General features: G+C 40.8%; 1 protein-coding gene across 2 annotated transcripts in view; it reads left to right on the plus strand.

Moving 5' to 3' along the window:
• The window catches only part of SZT2 (SZT2 subunit of KICSTOR complex), a 3,556,133-nt gene that overhangs the window by 2,476,853 nt on the left and 1,059,514 nt on the right, over positions 1–19,766 (plus strand). For both annotated transcript variants that reach the window (XM_044085412.1, XM_044085413.1), the window contains exon 56: positions 52–173. In XM_044085412.1, coding sequence (XP_043941347.1) covers positions 52–173 — 122 coding nt within the window. The remainder of the gene's footprint in view (positions 1–51; positions 174–19,766) is intronic.

Raw genomic sequence — 19,766 nt, forward strand, 5'->3', positions numbered from 1 at the left:
TGTAGCCATTTATTAATTTTTCATTTGTACTTTTGTTTCATTCGGTTACAGTCAGAATCCAACATTTGTTCCATATTCTTTGAGTGAGCACCATACTACTCGGCCTGGTACAGCCAGACATTTCATCTTGATCGGGCGAAATTTCCAGCAGTGGAGGTGCAGCACAGAACAAGGCAAGCAAGATTTTATTCCATTAATTTGCTAATAGAATTTGTGTTTTGTGTATGTTTGCTACATTGCTTTATGGATGGCATGTATTTCCCGTGATCACTGATCTTATATGGTCACACAACATAAGGGGTTGGGAGGGTGGCCTAATGGTTAAGGTGTTTGCCTTACAAACACAAGGTGCAGGGTTTGAGTCTCACAAGGGATAATTGGCTAGGCTTAAAATGACCCACAAAGGCAGTTAGCCTAGTACTAATCTATGAACCTATAATCTATTAACCTATATTTAAATTTGAAAGTATGTTTCCCAAAATATCTCTGCAGTGGTTTCTCTTCTCCTGTGAAAGTGCTGTAATGCATGTTATAGATTTACTAAACCGTTGCGTTACCAAAATTCAGAAATCTTTAGTTGTTTGGAAATGTTGCTGACTCTAGACTCACTACTTTTTCTACACTCTCTGATGGCATTTTAATTAAGAATATAGTTTTCTCTCAATACTTATAAATGTGTAAACTGACTATTACTATGGCTGTGTGCTGAATGATCTCTTCTTCTTAGCTTCACAAATTATTGTGGCAGTCTGTGTAAAGGCAATGTGTCTCATGTACTGGGATGCAAAAAAGATACTGCTAGGCAATTTCTTAGATCTTAATGACTTATACTTTCCCAGGCTGATTCCTCTTTTTTTTTTTGGCATCTTCTCACTGAAGTTCATCTGATGTTCTTAATTAAGATCACTGCTGCAGTAGTCTTAGCTATATGGATTATACCCTACCACTGGATGGTCAGCTTCCAAAGCTTCAAGGCATGTTCTACATGCGCAAACCATTAGTCAACTCGAGCTAAACTGACCAGAATGAGAAGTTTGAGCATCAAGCCCTTCAGAGCTTTCCTGATGTTAAAAGAGTGCTCCTTTTACTGGCTTTCAAGGATAGGTGGTCAGATAATGTTTCCCATTGCTGGGTAGATAAGTTCTCTTCAGAGAAAACATTTCTAGATTTACTATTTATGTTTGAAATTGATTTTTTTCTGTGAAAAAAAGTTCTTTATGCTGACCTAAGGTTCTTAACAATGAAAACGAAGTTGCTGATTGCTATGACCTCTGCAAAAAGAATATCCAAGCTGCAAGCTCTTATGGTGGGTCATCCTTATCTCATTTTCCACCAGGATAGGGTTTTCTTGAAAAAGGAATCCTTCATTTATGTCTAAAGTGCTATCTGAGTTTAATTAAGCCAAGCTATCCTTCTCCTAAAAATCAGGGAGAAAGGATACATCATGCCCTGATTGTCCACAGACAACTTGGGTACTATCTTGACAGAAAAAAATCTTTTAGGAACTTTTATCAGTTAATCATTTCTTGTGAAGTTAAGAAAAGTGGACAATCCATGTCAAAGCTGAATATTTCCAAGTGATTGTCTCATACTATTAAATTTTTATTTTTTTAACACCTTTATTGAATTGTCATTTGTGACATAGGCAAACTTAACATTTGTAGAAAGAAAAACATTTGCACCACACAACACATCACATAGTCTCACTAAATCTACACCATCAAAATCCACACATAGTAACACAAAAACATTCGCGGAGGATCTCAATAATAATCTGTCTAAGCAACAGAGACCTCCAAAGCAGAAATGCAAGCAACCTCCATCCCCCCAACACAACCCAAATGATACATAGCCCACAGACTCAGTGTGCCACTCAACCACAGCCAGTAAGGCAAAACAGCTTACCCAACACACTAGTCATAGGTGACTCTATAGTCAAGCACACTGATGTCCCACTCACCAGGCTAAAGAAGGAGAAGGTTACTGTCAGCTGCCTGTCGGGTGCCAGGATCTGCCACACAGCCCACGCACTCAGGTCACTCCACAGCAAGTACAAATATGACTCTGTCATTGTCCATGTTGGTGTGAATGACCTGAGACGTACCTCCCTGGACTACATGAAAAGAGACATGGAAGAGCTCTCCGATCTTGTAGCCCAGGCAGGTATGACCCTAGCCCTGAGTAACATTCTACCATCACCCAGAATGATACCACAGTACAAGGACAAAATAATTGACTTCAACATTTGGCTAAGCTTCTGGTGTCATTCTAAGGGGATCCAGTATCTGTTTGCTTGGGATGACATGGTCGACAGACCACGATGCTGTGCCACAGATGGCCTGCACCTGTCACCCCTGAGATTCCGGATACTGGCTAAGGCTCTTGCTGCCCCTATAGTGCCTTTTTTTAGGCAGGGTTCAAATAACAAATTCACCACCATAACAGGAACAGGCAAGCAAAAACTGAGGGTAATGGTCCTCAATGCTAGAAGTCTAAATTCTCAAAATGCACTCACTCGAGGCACTCCTTAAAGTGGAGAACATCGATATCTGTGCAGTGACTGAGACCTGGTTTAAGGCTCCAGAGAGCACCTCTGCACTACCAGGCTATAACTCATACCACATTTTTCGGCCATGTTATCTGGACCGAAACACCAAAGGCGGAGGTGTGTCCATATTCATTAAGGATATCCACACCTCCAGGCTAGTTGCTCAGCATAATGCATCCGAGGTTATCCAAGTGCAACTAACTCTGGGCAAAACTACAATCCAAATTGTAGCTTGCTACAGATCTCCCACCATGCCCCAGGATTCCCACTCCTCTTTTCTTGATGTACTGGAAAATATTAGGGTTCAACCAAACACCCTAATAATGGGTGACTTCAACTACCTCACCATTAACTGGGAAATCTACTTGTGTCCCAAGTCCTTAGCTCAACGCTTTCTGGAATTCATAAACTCCAATGCCCTAGATCAACTTATCCACACCCCCACCAGGGGCAGCAGTATCCTAGACCTAGTCATTACCAACATGAGTGACCGGTGTTCCACACCTGAAGTCAGCTCTTCGTTGGTCCTATACAACCATAAGCTTTTCACCCTTGATATTCACATCCCGCCCCCACCCCCCATTAAGGAAACCATGGTAAAAAATTTCTCCAAAGACAACTTCATGCTTCTTAAGACAGAAGTGGTGAACTTCATGACACCCATGCAGATGGACAATACAGTTACAACTGCTGAATCCTACACAAATGCAATCTATAAGCACTTACACGAGTGCATGGATCGTGCTATCCCAAACAGAACCAAGATGGTATCCTCCAAAAAAAAGGAAGCCAATCTGGTGGTGCCCTGCCATAAACAAACTGTACAACAGAAGGAAGAAACTGTTGCAAAAGAGAGTAAAATCCCATGAGTGGAGGAGCTCCCTGGTCAGCCTCAGTAAGAAGCAGAGATCCCTCCAAAGCTAGCAACAAAAACAAAATCGCCACTAAATCCCAGGACAACCACAAAGCATTCTATAGCTATGTCAAGAATCTAGATGGCAACACCCAGATCTGCTCTGAGTTACACCACAAAGGCACAAAAATTACAGAACCAACTGATATTGCCAACATCCTGGCAGATAGGTTCAGTGTTAACTTTACCCCCCTCTCACCCCCTAAAGGGCCCATATCTATATAGGAAGAATGCATAGTCCCTGTAATCACAGGTAAAAGCCAAAAACACAGCATCCATGGGACTGGACAACAACCCAGGCTGCGTTTTACATGAACTTCAGAACGAACTGGCTCCCCACTTAAGCACCATGTCCAATAATAGCCTCACATCAGGCTCTGTGCCCACTGAATTGTGCACAGCAGCAGTTATCCCACTCCACAAAGGGGGAGCCACCACTGATCCTGGGAACTATCGACTTATTAGCCTGACCAGCCTGGTCTGCAAGGCCATGGAAGGTATCATCATGGAATTTATAAACAAAGACATTGGTAACCTCCAAACTCTGGGTTCCACCCAGTTCGGGTTTGTGAAAGGCACATCATGCCTCCTGAACCTTATCGACTTCTTTGAGGCAGTCACCAAAGCCGTGGATGAGGGTAAGGTAGTTCACACAGCCTATCTTGACCTCGCCAAGGCTTTCGACACTATCCCCCATTCTGGAATTATAGCTAAACTCACTAAACTAGGTATAAATCCCTACGTCACAAGATGGGTTGCCATCTGGCTCACTGACAGAACCCACACTGTAAAAGTTGCAGACTCCAAATCTGACCTCAAAGCAGTGACAAGTGGAGTACCACAGGGTTCCATCCTGGGCCCTCTCCTGTTTGGTATCTACTTCTCTGAAGTACAGGCTAACACAGAAGACCTCTGGCTAATGAAGTTCGCAGATGACTGCAAACTAGGAGCCATAGTCAAGTCCCAAAAAGATGTGGACATCTTACAGAAGGGCCTCACTGAGACAGATGCCTGGTGTCAGAGCCTTGGCCTCAAGCTCAATGCCAAAAAGTGCAGCGTCATCCCCTTTGGTAAAAACTCTGTACCCATGAACTACCACATAGGCAGCAATCTACTTAACACTGAATGCGTGATAAGAGACCTTGGGACCCAGGTGGACAGTAGTCTCTCCTTTGATAGTCACATCGCCACAGTAGTCAGGAAGTCCTTCTATGTGGCACACCTCGTCATAAAAGGGTTCTCATCCAGGAAAAAAAAGGTCATTGTTCCCCTCTACTCATCACTCATTAGACCCCTTATAGAGTACAATGCCCCTTTTGGAATGTACCTCACAAGACATCTGCAGCAGCTGGAAAGGCCACAGAAGTACCTCACAAAGAGGATTACTGGCCTCAAACAAATGCCCTACACTGACCGCCTCAAAAAACTCCAGCTTTACTCCATAGCATATTGCCTACTCTGAGGTGAACTCTGCCTAACATATAAAGCTATGCCAAACCCAGAGCTGTTGGACATGCTACACCTAAAGAAATCCCAATCCCTCCGAGCTACACGCTCTAGGGACCTAAACCTTGTCACCACAATAAACAGGACACACTGGAGGGATAGATTCCCTGTCCCAGAGACTTCCTATACTCTGGAACAAGCTACCCATCTATGTCAAGCAAAGTTCTTCATTAGCACTCTTCAAGAAAATTCTTGATGAGTGGATGGGAAATAGGAAATACACCCCGGGGATCACTTCTGTGTCTCTGCTGGACAGTGGCACAGGAAAATAACTTTCTTGGGTGGCGTAAGCTATGGAACCTTGCTGGCTAGGCTTACGTAGGCCCTTGGGCCGATAGCCTAGTATCTACCTGTGAACGTATGAAAACAAAACAGCATTAACATGTTTACCATTACAAACATTGTATACCACATATATTCTTCCGTACAATATAATCAATCCAACATTATATAAATTGAACAATTCCTGCCATCCCTTAAACCTCGTTCCTCCTCCAAAACATTTTTTTGCATGTATTGTTCTCACAATCTCAATTTTTTTCTGTGTAATTTACTCCTTCCCATTTATAAAGCTCCCACTTCCAGTTTTTTTTCTCTCTCTGACAATATTCACTATTTCAAATGCGGTTGGTTTAGACTCTGATTTCCATTTTTGAGTAATTTTACTTTTTTGGCAGCCACCAGAATAAAACTTTAAAAGGCTGTACTATGTCTAGACAATTCATATCCTGTATCCCAGCTCAAAAAATAATTTCCTCTAGCTATACCCATTTGCTTGCCCGGTATTTCTAACAGAATACTCTGGAGGGAATTTTTAGTCTGCCACTTATTACACTCCCAAAACATTTGTTCCCAGTTACCTCCTCCTTCTCCATCACACCTCCCACATTTGTCATCTACCTGAGGAAAAAATCTTTGGAGTCTGCTTGAGGTATGACGGTACCTATGCAAACACTTCCAAGCAAAAATACTAAATCTTGTAGACTTTGTTATACATTTGGAATCCATACATATGCCTTCCATTTTTTTTGTGAATTACTTATCAGTCTCTTTTCCCAATCTTTTCTAACCTCCTCTGATTTATTCCTATTGTTATTTTGCAGTATTTTATATGCTCTACTAATTATTATTTTTTTAAAAATAGCATCTGTTCTAGATTCAACTAAATATTCTGCCAGTGTAGGTCTTTCACTTGGGATTCCCCTATACTTCTCTCTTTACCTATACTCTGATATCAATCCTTCTTAGGAAAGGAAGTCTCTAGACTGCATTCTAAATGTCTTCTTGGCCTTTTCCCATTCTGTTACATTTCCCTCTCTAATTATTTGTTCCCAATACCTTGGTTCCTTTGCCACACTGCAGTTGTGGTGCTGCGGTAGCGTTGTCGCCTCACCGTTAGACTTTGCCCGTTCGATTCTCAGTGCGTCTTCTGTGTGGCGACATGCATGAATGGGCATTCCTTCGTTGAAGGTTGTGCGTTAGGCCCGGCAAGCCAGCACGTAAAAATCTACTGCCAATCATTAGCGGACCGGAGTTCCGCTGTTGCGACCCCTAACCGGGAAAAGCCGAAAGACACGACGACGACCTTGGTTCCTTTGCCAGCTTCCTCTAGTAAATTCCATCCTCCTCTTGCCTTTTCACTGTACCCCTAATTGCAGTCATGTCTACTGGCAGAATCTCCTTTCTCCATTCCCATGTTGGATTAGTTCTTAGTTCTGTGTAGCTCTAAAATATCCCTTTAAATCATTTAATCCTAAATTACCTTGTTCTGTTAGAAGGCTCGATTTACCCAACTTGACTCTTGACCTGTTCCCCTCAAAGATAAAATCCTTCAAACTTTTTATTAATAACTAAACACCGTTTCTCCTCTTGTTGATGAAAATATGCCTGCCCTGTATGTAAAACTAAAAGGATTAAAAGCAATTTTACTGCTTGTATCTTTGCTGTCCATAGACGAGAGCTTTCAGTTTCTCAGTTTTTGTATCTTTTGTTTAGCCTCTTCCCACATATCCTTAGCTGCCATAACATAATCCTTTTTAACCTATACTCCTAAGTGCTATATTTTATCATGTACAAATGAATATAGGTATTGATGTACCAGTTCATGTGTGGGTACATAGTTTACAGCTATAGCCTTTGTTTTATCTTCATTAATTTTCTATGCAGAAAAAAAAACTTGAAACTGTCTCAGATTGTTCCACAACAGTGAGATGTCCTTTTCTGGTTTTATCAGGTATAAAATAATATTGTCTGCATATAAAGCCAACTATTCTTGATTACCAAACCAATTATATCCTTGACTTTTTGAGTCCCTTATTTTCTTTGCCATTGGTTCTAAATATAATGCAAATAAAGATGAACGAGGACACCACTACTTGGTTCCTCTGTTCAAACCTCCCACTTATCAAAGAGGTACCCCCCCCCCATTTTGATTTTTGACACTGATCCCTCAAATATCATCCTAAATAACTGTATTATTGTATCAGGGAATGCAGATGCTACCATTGCCCTAATCATAAAATCCCAGCTTACTCTGTTGAATGTTTTCTTTACATCAAGACCCACCAACAACAGTGGTATTTTCTTACATTCTGCTTCCCTCTAGATGATCATTGTTTTGTTAATTTCATCATATGTGTGCCTGCCTTCCACAAAAACACATTTATCCATATCTATTAATTTTGGCAACTCCTTTTCCATTCTTTTAGCCATTATAGACATTAACACTTTTGTAATCATGGTTAAAAATTGAACTGGGCCTATGTGAAGCTGGATCTGATGGGTCTTTACCATCTTTAGGTATTACAGCTGCCATATCTTTTTTCCAGGATGTTGGTGTTTCTCTTCCTTTTAAGATACTGTTAAACTAAACCTTCCAGATCTGTATGACATTCTTCCCTTCTAGCTTCCAAACTTCCACTGGAATACTTTCTATTCCTGATGGCTTTTCTGCAGATTGGTTATACATTACCATTTTTTATCTCATCTCCTACTGTCTTAACTGTTCATCCTCATTATAACTCTAACTTTGGCTTAGTTAAGTTTTCCGGAAAATTTCCATTTGTGTTTTTTCTTGATATGCTATTACCTTTTGTTATACCCACTAGAACCAGGCAGTTCCATGCAGGCTTAAGGCTGATTTTACTAGGGCCTTGGCTTCTTCTGTGGCTTTTTGAAATGGTTGGATTTTAGAAGCATTCTAGAAGCAGCAGCAGCAGCTTGGTCCTCTATGCATACTTTTACAAAACACTTTAAATGAGATACCTTCTCCGGGTCTTGGACAGACTTTGCTTGGGCCTTTCTTCAGCGGCTCCTGGATTCTCTTTCTTCCTTCTCCCAGTCAGTGTAAGCTGTGGTAGTCTATTCATATAGTGAAGGTGTTGCAGCAGTGATCATTCAAATAAGTACTGTTATGGTAAGTTTACTTACCTAGCTGTACTGTCTTGACATCCACTGAGATTTATGTCAGTGACATAAATATTCAAGTGGTAAATTGTATTGTGAAACCTGTTACATCAAGTCCTATCATGTTGATTCAAAATCATTTCCTTAGTTCCATTTGCTTATGCTGTGGCTGTGATTATACACCTGGAGCACAGTCTTGTGGTAGAATATTAATGGTTTGTTGCCATCTCCATGTAATCCATCCATCTGGAGCAGTTGTACAGCCAAAAGAGGTAGTTTAGTTTGCATTCTTTGGTTTCTTAATTTATTGTCTAATCCCCATGTGGGATATGCTGTGTGTATAGGAGATGTTTTCATGTGTAACCATATGATAGCTAGCCTTTAAGACAAGTTATTATATAATATTGCACAATTGGATGACCTGAGAATTCAGTGACTTGAGTTCAAGTCAGAGACATGGCCTTTACCCTGACGTGCAGTGCCGTCATAGTTGATAAGTCTAAATATGCTGAAGACTTCCAAGATGGCTGCACACTGAATAACACCTTAATGTCAGCTCTCCCAGTGTGAAAACAGAAAGTCACAAAAGAGAGCCAATGAATTTGTCTTTTTGGGTAAATTTCAGTAACTGCTAGTAAGTGCACTGCCTGGATGCCAGCAAAAGAGAAATTCAGAGAACCTGAAAGAAAATCAATCACAAAAGGTGAGGAGAAAACACTGACTGGGAAGAATCCTGCAGCTGTTCAGCATAAAGCAGTTCAAGCACCAGCTTTGGTGCAAGACATGACTTCCAGTAATCTAGAGGAGAAAAGTCAACTGTGCTCAGAGTTGATTAAAATAAATAAAACACTGAAAGAGTATATCAAATCAAATATCAAAAGGATGGAAAAAATGAAGGAAGCTTTAAACAGATATTCAGATGAGTTGATTAAACTGCAAAAATCAGAGGCTGAAGTGAAGAAAAGTCTGGCTGAGTATGAGACTGCTCGAGTAAATGTATCAACAAATGATAGAGTTAGAGAGTAGAGCACATAAGGAAAACCTGAGAATATGATGTTGTCCCTCTCATTCTGCTTCACTGATGGGTTATGGATCCGACTCGGCCAACTTCTACAGCCTTCAGCTTTCAGGCTTGAGGTTCCCCCTTACTCACAATCCTCTGCCCTTGCTCAACCTCCTCGGATCTTGTTTGCCACCAGTCCATGCAGACTTGGTTATCAGCGCTCGAGCAGGTAAGTGTTTATTTTGTAGTGATAACTTCTTTAAAACTTCTTTAGGTAATTTTTCTTTTATATTGTTTTAAGTCTCCTCTCTCCCTTTTCAGTGTTTATGAAGTGCATTAGGGCTTCCCTTTCTCTTCCGCCCTTTCCTTCCTTTCATGTTTTGGCCCTCATTGCTTTAAAAAAAAAAAAATATATATATATATATATATATATATATATATATATATATATATATAGTGTATGTGTGTGTGTGTGTCTTCTCTGTAGTAATATTTCTTTAGAACTTTGTCTTTTTCAGCATGGAAGAACCTATAGGCTTTAAAAGGTATGCCAAGTGTGAGAGGAAAATCCCTCACTCGGTTGCCATGACAGATGTGTGTATTGTTTAGGAACAGCTCACCTGGATTCCCCTTGTAGTATCTGTGAGAGGTTTAATCCTACAGCCATTCAAGAGAGGAAGAACAAACTTATTCTAAAGGGCCTTATTGCCCGCTCCTTTGTCTTCTCCAGGGGCTCAACCCCCCTCTAAGGAATCACTGGGCTCCAAAGCTAAGAAACACTGTCATAAGGAGTCCAGGGTGTCTTCGGAGCCTCCGACTAAGATTCCTAAAGATTCAGATCCAAGGATGACAGTGCCAAGAACAATGTTGGCTCCCTTGGTTCCCATAAATTTCATGGCTCCGAATGAGCCTTCTACTGCTTCAACGTCTCCTATCCCTTCTACTTCGTCAGATCCTAAGAGTTTGGATCCAAGTACTCATGTGGCTCCTTGGATTTACAGATCTCCAGATCTGCAGGCTACTATTCCTTCTCCTGGGAGTTCCATTACATCAGTTTCTCCCATGGTTCCAACAAAAATTTTACAAACCTCCAGACACTCGTGTCCTTCTGCAGTGCTTTCGTCCAGATCCCTTAGAAGCCTGTATGATGACATGGACAAGGCGGTGAGGTCTGTTATCAAGGCTCAGGTTCAGATGGGTCTACTTCCAGCTCCATCCCCTCGTGGATCCAAGAGTGTTTCTCACACTTCTTTTTTTCCTTCTCCAATCCATGTTTCAGTTTCAGAGCTCCAGGACAGTAGCCTTCTGAAGGATTTGGTGTCAGATCAGAGGTCCTTTGTTTCCTCGATGCCGAGTATGACCTTGACTACCTCTGCTCCGAGGTCTTAGGATCAGAGAGAATCCTGGATCTGAGATATTGCAGCCAGATCCAAGGGGCGGGGTTCGGCTGCTGTATTTTTGCATCTTTCCCTTCCCCTTGGAGCTTTGGCCATTGACAAAGCGGGTCTGGTTCTGTCTGGGAGTCGAGGTTCTGGTGAGCTTCTCCCTTCTTCTTTGGGAGTTTTGGCTCCTAGGGAGTTAGGTGTATTGTCCATGGGACCTTCAGCTTTCCAGGTTCTAGAAAAGGCTGTCGCTGCCAGAAAAGTACTGGACCCTTTGAATTCTGTTCTTCCCCATGTTCCTGCATTGGATCTGGGCCTTAGACATTCCATTCCTGTCCAGGGCCTGCCTCTAAGGACCTCCAGACCAGCCCACCTGAGGTGGCCCTTTCTGTTCCAACTCTTCCCCTGAATATTCCATGGAGGAGATCCCACGGAAGAAGATGTGCAAGAGGAGGCACTTGGACTCCCCTGTGGAGTCCCTTACCACGGATATGGGCTATGATGATGGAGAGGGGTCTCCCAAATCACCACTGGATGATGTCTCCTTTGGAGACTTCTTAGAAGTTTTAAAGCAAGGAGGTGGCTGACCATCCAAAAACCCCTCTTCAGAGGAATCTGTATTCCTAGAGGCCTTCAGGGCAGGACCATCTACATCTTGGGTAGTCCCCCTGGTGGACGCTCTTATAGATCTTGTCGCCCATTGAGCCTGGAAGGAGCTGGACACCACAGAGCCTGTACCAAAGCACCCAGACAAAATCCTTTCTCCCCCCTGAAGACCAAACCTTTTGGAGAAAGGGTATTTCAGGTGACGCTATGGTGATGTAAGCAGCTACCAAGAAAGAACTTGCCCAGCAGACCTCTACTATCCATTCACCAAACAGGGAGTTCAGAGCGCTGGACAGGTTTGGGAAGTGCTCCTTTTGCTCTGCCACTTTTTTGCTTAGAGTACTTAATTATTTGGCACATTTTATTCACCTTCAGAGAAACCTGGCTAAGGAACTCTCTGAATCCTTGGTGGAGTGCATGCCTAAGGAGGAGCTAGATAAGATGTCTCCAAAGTTGACCACTCTTAGCTCCCTAGCATATTCTTCCTTGAGGCTCGTTTCCCACTCAGTGGAAGGATCTTCAAGGGCAGCCAGCACTGGCATTGCAGTATGTCAGCAAGCATGGATGAGGCTTTGTGATTTTGCAGAGCCCTTTAAGGCATCTTTGGTCAGTGCTCCCTTTGATGGTTCTTCATTATTTGGACCATCAGTTAAGGACACCCTGACCTGCAACAAGTGAGAAGGTAAGACCTTGTCTGCCATAGGATCAAGTTTTCCACTCCTCAGTGAACCTATTCAATGAATCAGAGATGGGCTAAGAAGACTTGGTTCCATAAATCACAAGGTTCCTTTCCTGGTCAAGATGGAAAGTTCTCCTCCAGAGGCAGAGGTGTGAGCTATAATGGGAGATGCCACCCCAGGGGCAGAGGGGTCCTGCAAAAGTAGGACTTCAGGGTACCTTTTTCTGACAAGCCCTTTCATCGTTCCTGAAGCGTTGCCCAACTGTCCAACTCTGGAGGCAGTCGGGGGCTGTTTTTCCATACACTCAAGCACCTGGGCCCAAATAATGAAAAATGCTTGGGTGCAAAACATAATATCCAGAGGCTACTACTTTCCTTTTTCTTTACTCCCTCCTAAAATTCAAAAGAAACTCGCCGATGTTCTAGCCAGCCAGAGGGAGTTTGCATTTATAGAAATCCAATACTTACTGCAAAAATAGTCATCCAGGAGGTCCCAGGTGATCAGAGAGATGTGGAACTTACTCCCATTTCTTATTGGTGCCAAAGAGGACAGGGGCCCTCAGACCTATCTTGGACCTAAGCAAATTCAATTTATATGTAAAAAAGAAAAGTTCCAGATGGTGACTGTTCAGTCTATCCTTCTGTTACTAAGGAACGATGACTGGATGTGCTCTGTGGACTTAAAGGACACATACTGTCACATAAAAATTAACAGGTGCTCCAAAGTTCATCTGCCCTTCTGCCTGGGAGCCAGTCACTTCAAATTCAGAGCCCTGCCCTTTGGTCTCACCACAGCCCCCTGAGTGTTCATCAAGTGCATGGTAATGGTTGCAGCTCATTTCTGACTGCAAGTGTTTTAGGTATTCCCATATCTAGATGATTGGCTCCTGACTGCCCCCACCCAGCGTCAACTATCTTAGGCCAGGGACTATCTTTATCAGATATCCTACTTCCAAGGCATCACCATAAACACAGACAAGTCACAGCCATTGCTGGTGCATACTCTGGAATTCATGTGGGCCCAGCTAAACACCACCAGACAGACAGCTTCCTTGTCTCAGCACTGCATCAACACCTTGACTGTTTAAGTCCAAGCCATTCTATGTCATCCCTCTCCTCTTCAAACACACCAAATATTTTATTAAAGCTTTCGGGTCTACACCCTTCATCAGTACAAATCAACTAATCACATTCAGCATTTAAATAGGAGATAAAACTAAATCACATGCTTCAGCCAACCTATCAAACCATTTAACAATCAAGACTTAAAGAAACATAAATAATTTTTAAAATATACATAAATACTATTAAAATGCATAATAAAACATCCACCTATAAACTTTTACTAAAAACATATTATTTAAACTAATACATGAATGTATTAGTTTAAATAATATGTTTTTAGTAAAAGTTTATAGGTGGATGTTTTATTATGCATTTTAATAGTATTTATGTATATTTTAAAAATTATTTATGTTTCTTTAAGTCTTGATTGTTAAATGGTTTGATAGGTTGGCTGAAGCATGTGATTTAGTTTTATCTCCTATTTAAATGCTGAATGTGATTAGTTGATTTGTACTGATGAAGGGTGTAGACCCGAAAGCTTTAATAAAATATTTGGTGTGATTTTAGAGTTGTTGTCGATATATCAAGCAGTGACACCATTGTTGTTTAGTTAATTCCTTTCCTCTTGCCAGATTGATTCTATGAGCCCTAGGGTCTATGGCAGCTGCTGTAATATTGGTTCCTCTACCCAGGTACTGTATGCGCATTCTTCACTGAACTATGTCCGTTCAATGATCAGTGCTACATCAGTCCCTATCTGTTCCTGTCAGGTTGACCAACATTTTGCAGGACTCATCTACAGTGGTGGATTCAGTCAGACCTGACAGTTGGCAGACCTTTCATCCCCCCCAAAAGCCACTGTGACCACAGATGCTTCCCACCTAGAGTTGCAGGCGGGGGGACATTTCAACAGAAAGATGGTCCAAGACACATGGACTCAGATAGAGACCAGATTTCATATCACTACCCTGAAGATTAGAGCTGTCCTCTTTTCATTACAAGCCTTCCAGGAGGCTCTCCCTCTGGGGACCATTGCACTTCACACAGGCAACATATCAGTAGTGTGGTATATCAACAAGCAAGGATGAACCCATTCATACCTGCTCTGCAGAGAGGCCATGGGTTTGGGAGTGGGCTAGCTCTTCAAGCCGCTTTCTACTTGCAACTCACGTACTGGGGAAATCCAACGTATTGGCAGACAGGTTTAGTAGATCCATTCTGATGCCCTATGAATGGTCCCTCAATTAGTCAGTAGTGAATAAGATGTTTGACCATTGGGGTCTCCTGTGCTGTAATCTCTTTCCGTCCCCTTACAACAACAAGTGTAGCAGTTACTTCGCTCTGATCCCTCCTGCAGGGAGTTCCCTGAGAGACACTCTGGTCCATGATTGGCCCCACGGTCTCCTTTATGCTTATCCTCGTCTTCCACTGATCGTAAAATTTCTTCAGAAAGCCAGACAGTTAAAGAGCACAGTGATCCTCACTGCCCCCATTTGGCCTCAACAGATTTGGTTCCCCCTTCCTCTGGTCTCACCTCAAACAGCCTCCTCGAATACTTGAACCCAAACTGGACCACTTTCTCACCCTACATTAGAACTCCACCTGGGTCTCCCCACCCTCAAGTTAACTGCATGGTTTCTCCAGTTCCCATGATTGCCAGAGGGTCCAGTTTCTCTTCTTCATTAAAAGCTATCATTCGAGCTTCTCAAACAGCTTTTACCAAGAAAGAATATAAGAGTAAGTGGAAAAGATTTTCTATTTGGGCTGCTGATAATCACACTGATCCCTTTTCAGCTCCTAGTTCCTCAATCCTTTCCTTTCTGGAGTCTTTATTTAAGCAAGGTTCTAGTTTTGTGACCATTAAACTCCAGTTAGCAGCCATATCCAGTTTTCATTCAGGATTACCTTTGGGATCTGTCAATTCAGCCAGGTTATGTAAAGCCATTATGAAAGGTATTTTTCTTCATAGATCTCTGAACAAGGACCCGATTCATCTATGGGATCTTGCTCTTATCCTACAAGCTTTGGCCCAAAGTCCCTTTCAACCAGCTAATGACTATGACTAGAAGTATTTATCCTGGAAGTCTGATATACTTTCTGCTATTACTTCATCAAAAAGAGTTTCTGAATTGCAGGCACTTTCATCCAAGCTTCCCTACATTATTTTTCACAAGGTTAAGGTTACCCTCTGTACTAATCCTTCCTTCATGCCAAAAGTAGCTACAGAGGCTAATATAAATCAGTGCATTTCAGTTGCCAGTGTCCTTTCCTAACTATTCCAACAAAGGAGAATATATGTTACATTCCTTGGATGTTCATAGACAGCTACATTTCTACCTTCATAGGACGAAACATTTCAGGAACTGAGAGCAGTTTGTTTCTTTTTCGTCTAATTGTAAGGATCACACAGTTTTGAAAATGAAAATAGCAAAGTGGATATCCAGTTGTATATCCTTTGTTTGAGAAAAATCGTCTAAAGTTGCCTACTCCTCCAAAAGCCCATTGAACAAGATCCATAGCCACGTCTGTGGCTTTTTCTTCTAGAATTCTTATTGATGACATTTGTGCTGCAGCTACATGCTCAAAGTCTCATACCTTCATGTCCCATTAGAAAGATGGATATGGTTTCCAGGAGCAGAATGTCCTTTGGGGCTTGGTGATCCGGCATATCCTTCCTTGAGGCCGCCCTAGAAGTCATGTAGCTTGGGACTCTGACCCATCAGTGAAGCAGAATAAGAGGGACAAAATCAAATTTTTTATTTATGTACTTACCATAACTTGGTATCTGTGTTGTCCTCTTATCATTCTGCTTCACCTTCCTGCCCAGCCATCCCCCTCCAAAAACACTTTGGTTTTAGAAGATCTGGAAAATCCTTTGTTGGAACCTACATTGCAAGTTGTGTCCTTGGTTTCTTTTCATTCTGTCTTCTGTCTATAAGGGACAACCAACCCAATCTGAGGAGATTGAACTAGGGGCAGAGGATTGAGGGTAAGGGAGGAGCTTGAGCCTGGAAGCTGAAGTCTGTAGAAGTTGGCTGAGTTGAATCTGAGGATCAGATCCTTAACCCATCAGTGAAGCAGAATGAGAAGAGGACAACACAGGTACCAAGTTATTGTAAGTACATAACTTAAAAATGTTCTGTTGTACCAGAGAAAGTGGAAGGAACAGACTGTCCTAATTTTATGAAAGCACAAAAAAAAAAAAAAAACAGCTGAACTGGTATTCCACAGCAGGAGCTGTTAACTGAAATGACAAATTTTGTGTATGCTTCAAACCTGCCCATGAGGAAGCAGCCCAGACATTTATTAGTACAATCCTACCAGTAGAAAAAGTTGATTCTGACAACACTGTGACAGAAGGACAAAATATTAAAAGAGGGAGACAGTGGAGTGTTTGTGGAAAATGAGTACTCACTATATACCAAGCAGAAGTGGAGTAAATGTATTTCAGTAATCAGGGAATGTCGAGAAGCAGGTGTGAGATTCAAGCTGCTGTATCTAGCTATTTTCTGAGTATTTTTTCCTGGAGGGTAAAACTAATTTTTGATGCAGAGCATGCTAAGATAGAAAGTTTGTACAAAAGTTAGCTATTAAAAAGGAGATTATCCGTATTTTCCTAATAATAAATCCCGTATAGAGACTATGCCAGTGAAACCTTTTCCAGTGTTCAAAAGGAAAATGCTTGAGAGATGGAAAACGGCACAAGAGTGGAGTAGAACAACCAGGAGTTGGAAATGAACCAGAGACTGAATTTGTGAGATGGAGATCAACAGGAGGTAAACCAGCAACTCAGAAACTGAAGAATAAATGCAGGAATATAAAGCATTAATTACACTTGTGAAATATGATGGAACAATTAAACCTGGCAACATTGGACTTTTTACTTTTTCTTAAACTTGTAAGGGACTCCAAAGCATATATCCTACTTCATGTTATTAATGTTTGGAAGAATATTTAGGAGAGGGGAGGAAGAAGGAAAGAGTTAACTGTAAGAAAAGCAGAATTTTCCCCGTATTGGTATTTTTATAATACATGACTGCATGCTATAAAGTAAAGCTTTGCAGTTATTTTTCTGTGTAATATGATACTAAAGTAAGCAGGTACCCTGCGTTTTCTTCCTTTCTTTCTTCTTGTTTATTTTTAAGAAATGTAAGCACTGCAATGTAAAAAGAGAAGAAAGCCTGGACAAAAGAACATGACATGAGAAATTGATATGCTTTTTCTTACTTTTGCATAGGGGATTGACTGGATTGATTTAGTAACAAGTTTTAGGGGCAGTCAATTAAGTAAAAGTACACTGAATGTAATGAAAAGTTTTCCTCTAGCACATAAATGTTCAGAGAGCAATATGAAAAGCTTGCAATGGGAGGCAACTGTGTATCTGGTTCTCAAGTTTCTATGGAGACAATCTGATAAGGAGGCAATAAAAACAGAATACTTCTTTCAAACTAGGGGATACTGTTTTTGAAAGCATTCAAGTTGTATTCTACGTGTGGGAGAGGAATAAAGATGAGATAAAAACAGACAACACTTAGTGGACGTAGAAGCACAAACTGTGCCATGCATCTTAGCATGGATAACCTTCATTATAGGTTAATTCAAGCTTATGAGTATGGCTGTCAATCTGGGACAGTTATTCCTGTTAGGAGGGTTTAACTTCATTATTTAAAGATGTACATAGTTTTGTGTGTTAGTATTAAGTTAATAGATTGTGTGTGTGTGTGTGTGTGTGTGTGTGTGTGTGTGTGTGTGTGTGTGTGTGTTTTGTTTGATGGTTTTCATTAAAGTCTTGTAAGATTTGACATAGGTTCAAATTAATATGATAAGCAAGTGTATAGAAGATTAATATGTTAAACATTAGTGTATGTATGTAACACAAAAGCATCTGAAAATAGATTCTTATCATAACAGCACTTTCCATATTATCTTTAAATGTGAATGGGCTCACAGACAAATACATAAAAGAAAGATTAGTGAACTGTATTAAAAATGCCTAGTGCAAATAATAGTGCTTCAGGAGACACATTTGGAAGATGTGAACATGTGAATCTGATAAAAAGGATTTCAGGATGGTTATTCAGCAGAATATCTGGGATAAACAAAAAGGGAAATACTTATATTAATTGTGAGATAAACTCCATTAGTGATAGAAGATGAAAAATAAAGCTAATAATGGTAATTTTATAATACTAAGGGGCTACTGGCAATGAAGGAGGATTACACTGGCATGTATTTGTATTCCACCTAAAACTGCAGCAATGGAGCTTAAGAAAATTCTGAGAGAAATAATTAGTTTTCATCCGAGAATATTACTTATAGACAGAGACTGGAATTTAATTTGCAACAGTAAGGATGTATCTGGTGGGCCTAGAAGGGGAAATATAACAGAAGAGGGTAGATTTATGAAGAAATTTATGAAAGTATTAGGTATGGAAGATGTGAATTCAGTAGTAGGAGTTTTCCATGTTTCTTTTTATACCTTTCAAAAATCTCTAGATTTTGTTCTTTATATTTCCATACTTCCTCAGTTGCTTCTTTTTTCAAATAGCCTAAAGTTTCTTGGTACGTATAATATGTTTTCATGGATCTGTTGTATTAATGAATGCAAATTTGCAGTTGAAGCTTTTGACAGTTTTCCTTGTGCAAGTTTTTTTTTTTTTTTTGAGTATCTTCTATCTGGAAATTATGGACTTGCATAACAGTAACAATGCATAATTTCTTTCTTATCCTCAGTAGTTCACTCTGTCATCCTTATGGCTCTTTTTTGGCCTGTCAGTTTTTCTGACTTCTTTCTACAGCAGTTGGGCTGTCGTTTGTGGACTACTACTTCCTCTACAGCAGGTGGCAGTATGCTAAGTGGGGGAGCACATGATAGTTCAGATTTAATGTTAATAAAAGTGCTACTGCTTAGTATTTCCTGCCATATAGCAGAAGCACATGTATCAGTTACAGGATATACAGTTGCAGAGATCAAAACTAGAGAAGGATGATGTAACAGCAAAAATATTTAAGATCATCCTTGTATAAAGATATAGTGTGATGTTGACCTATAACCAAGTTGTTTAAATATGGTGATGTACATGTAAAAGAAAGCACCAGTGGTGCTAGGTCTTGACACTTGAAGAATGTATGAATCAGTATTTGCTTGTGATGCATGATAGTGCAGTAGTAACTACAAGACTGTTGTTTTATAGTTGCAGGTGCAGTTGTATTTGAAATGGGCCTTGAAGGGATTTTTGAAGGAGAATGTATTTTAAATGGGCCTAATACTGAACATCAGCTTATTCTATAATTTACCAGTACATACAAAGAATTTTGAATCACTGTGTTTGTTACTTGATTTGGGAATGATAATAAGATGACCATTAGCTGCCCATAGGTCACAAGGAACAGTCCTTCAAGTAATGCTCTTTGATGCAAAAGAGCAGTTTGGGTGTGTTGAGGAGCTTTTGAGTCAAACAAAGCTGTGTGACAGTGAGATGGTAGGTAAACTGCTTAGTAATAAACAGTAATGGATTTTACTGTATTGGCCTATAGCAAATCTAGATAGTTTAATGTGAGCTTGTTCATGTTTGATGAGAAATATTATGAGATGGATAGAATACGTAAGGGATATAAGTAAATGTGACTTTGCTGTGGCTACTTTGCCATCTTTTCTG

This window comes from Protopterus annectens, chromosome 10.part0 (assembly GCF_019279795.1).
Source record: "Protopterus annectens isolate FY-2018-M chromosome 10.part0, PAN1.0, whole genome shotgun sequence".
In the NCBI taxonomy this organism is placed as follows: Eukaryota; Metazoa; Chordata; order Ceratodontiformes; family Protopteridae; genus Protopterus; species Protopterus annectens.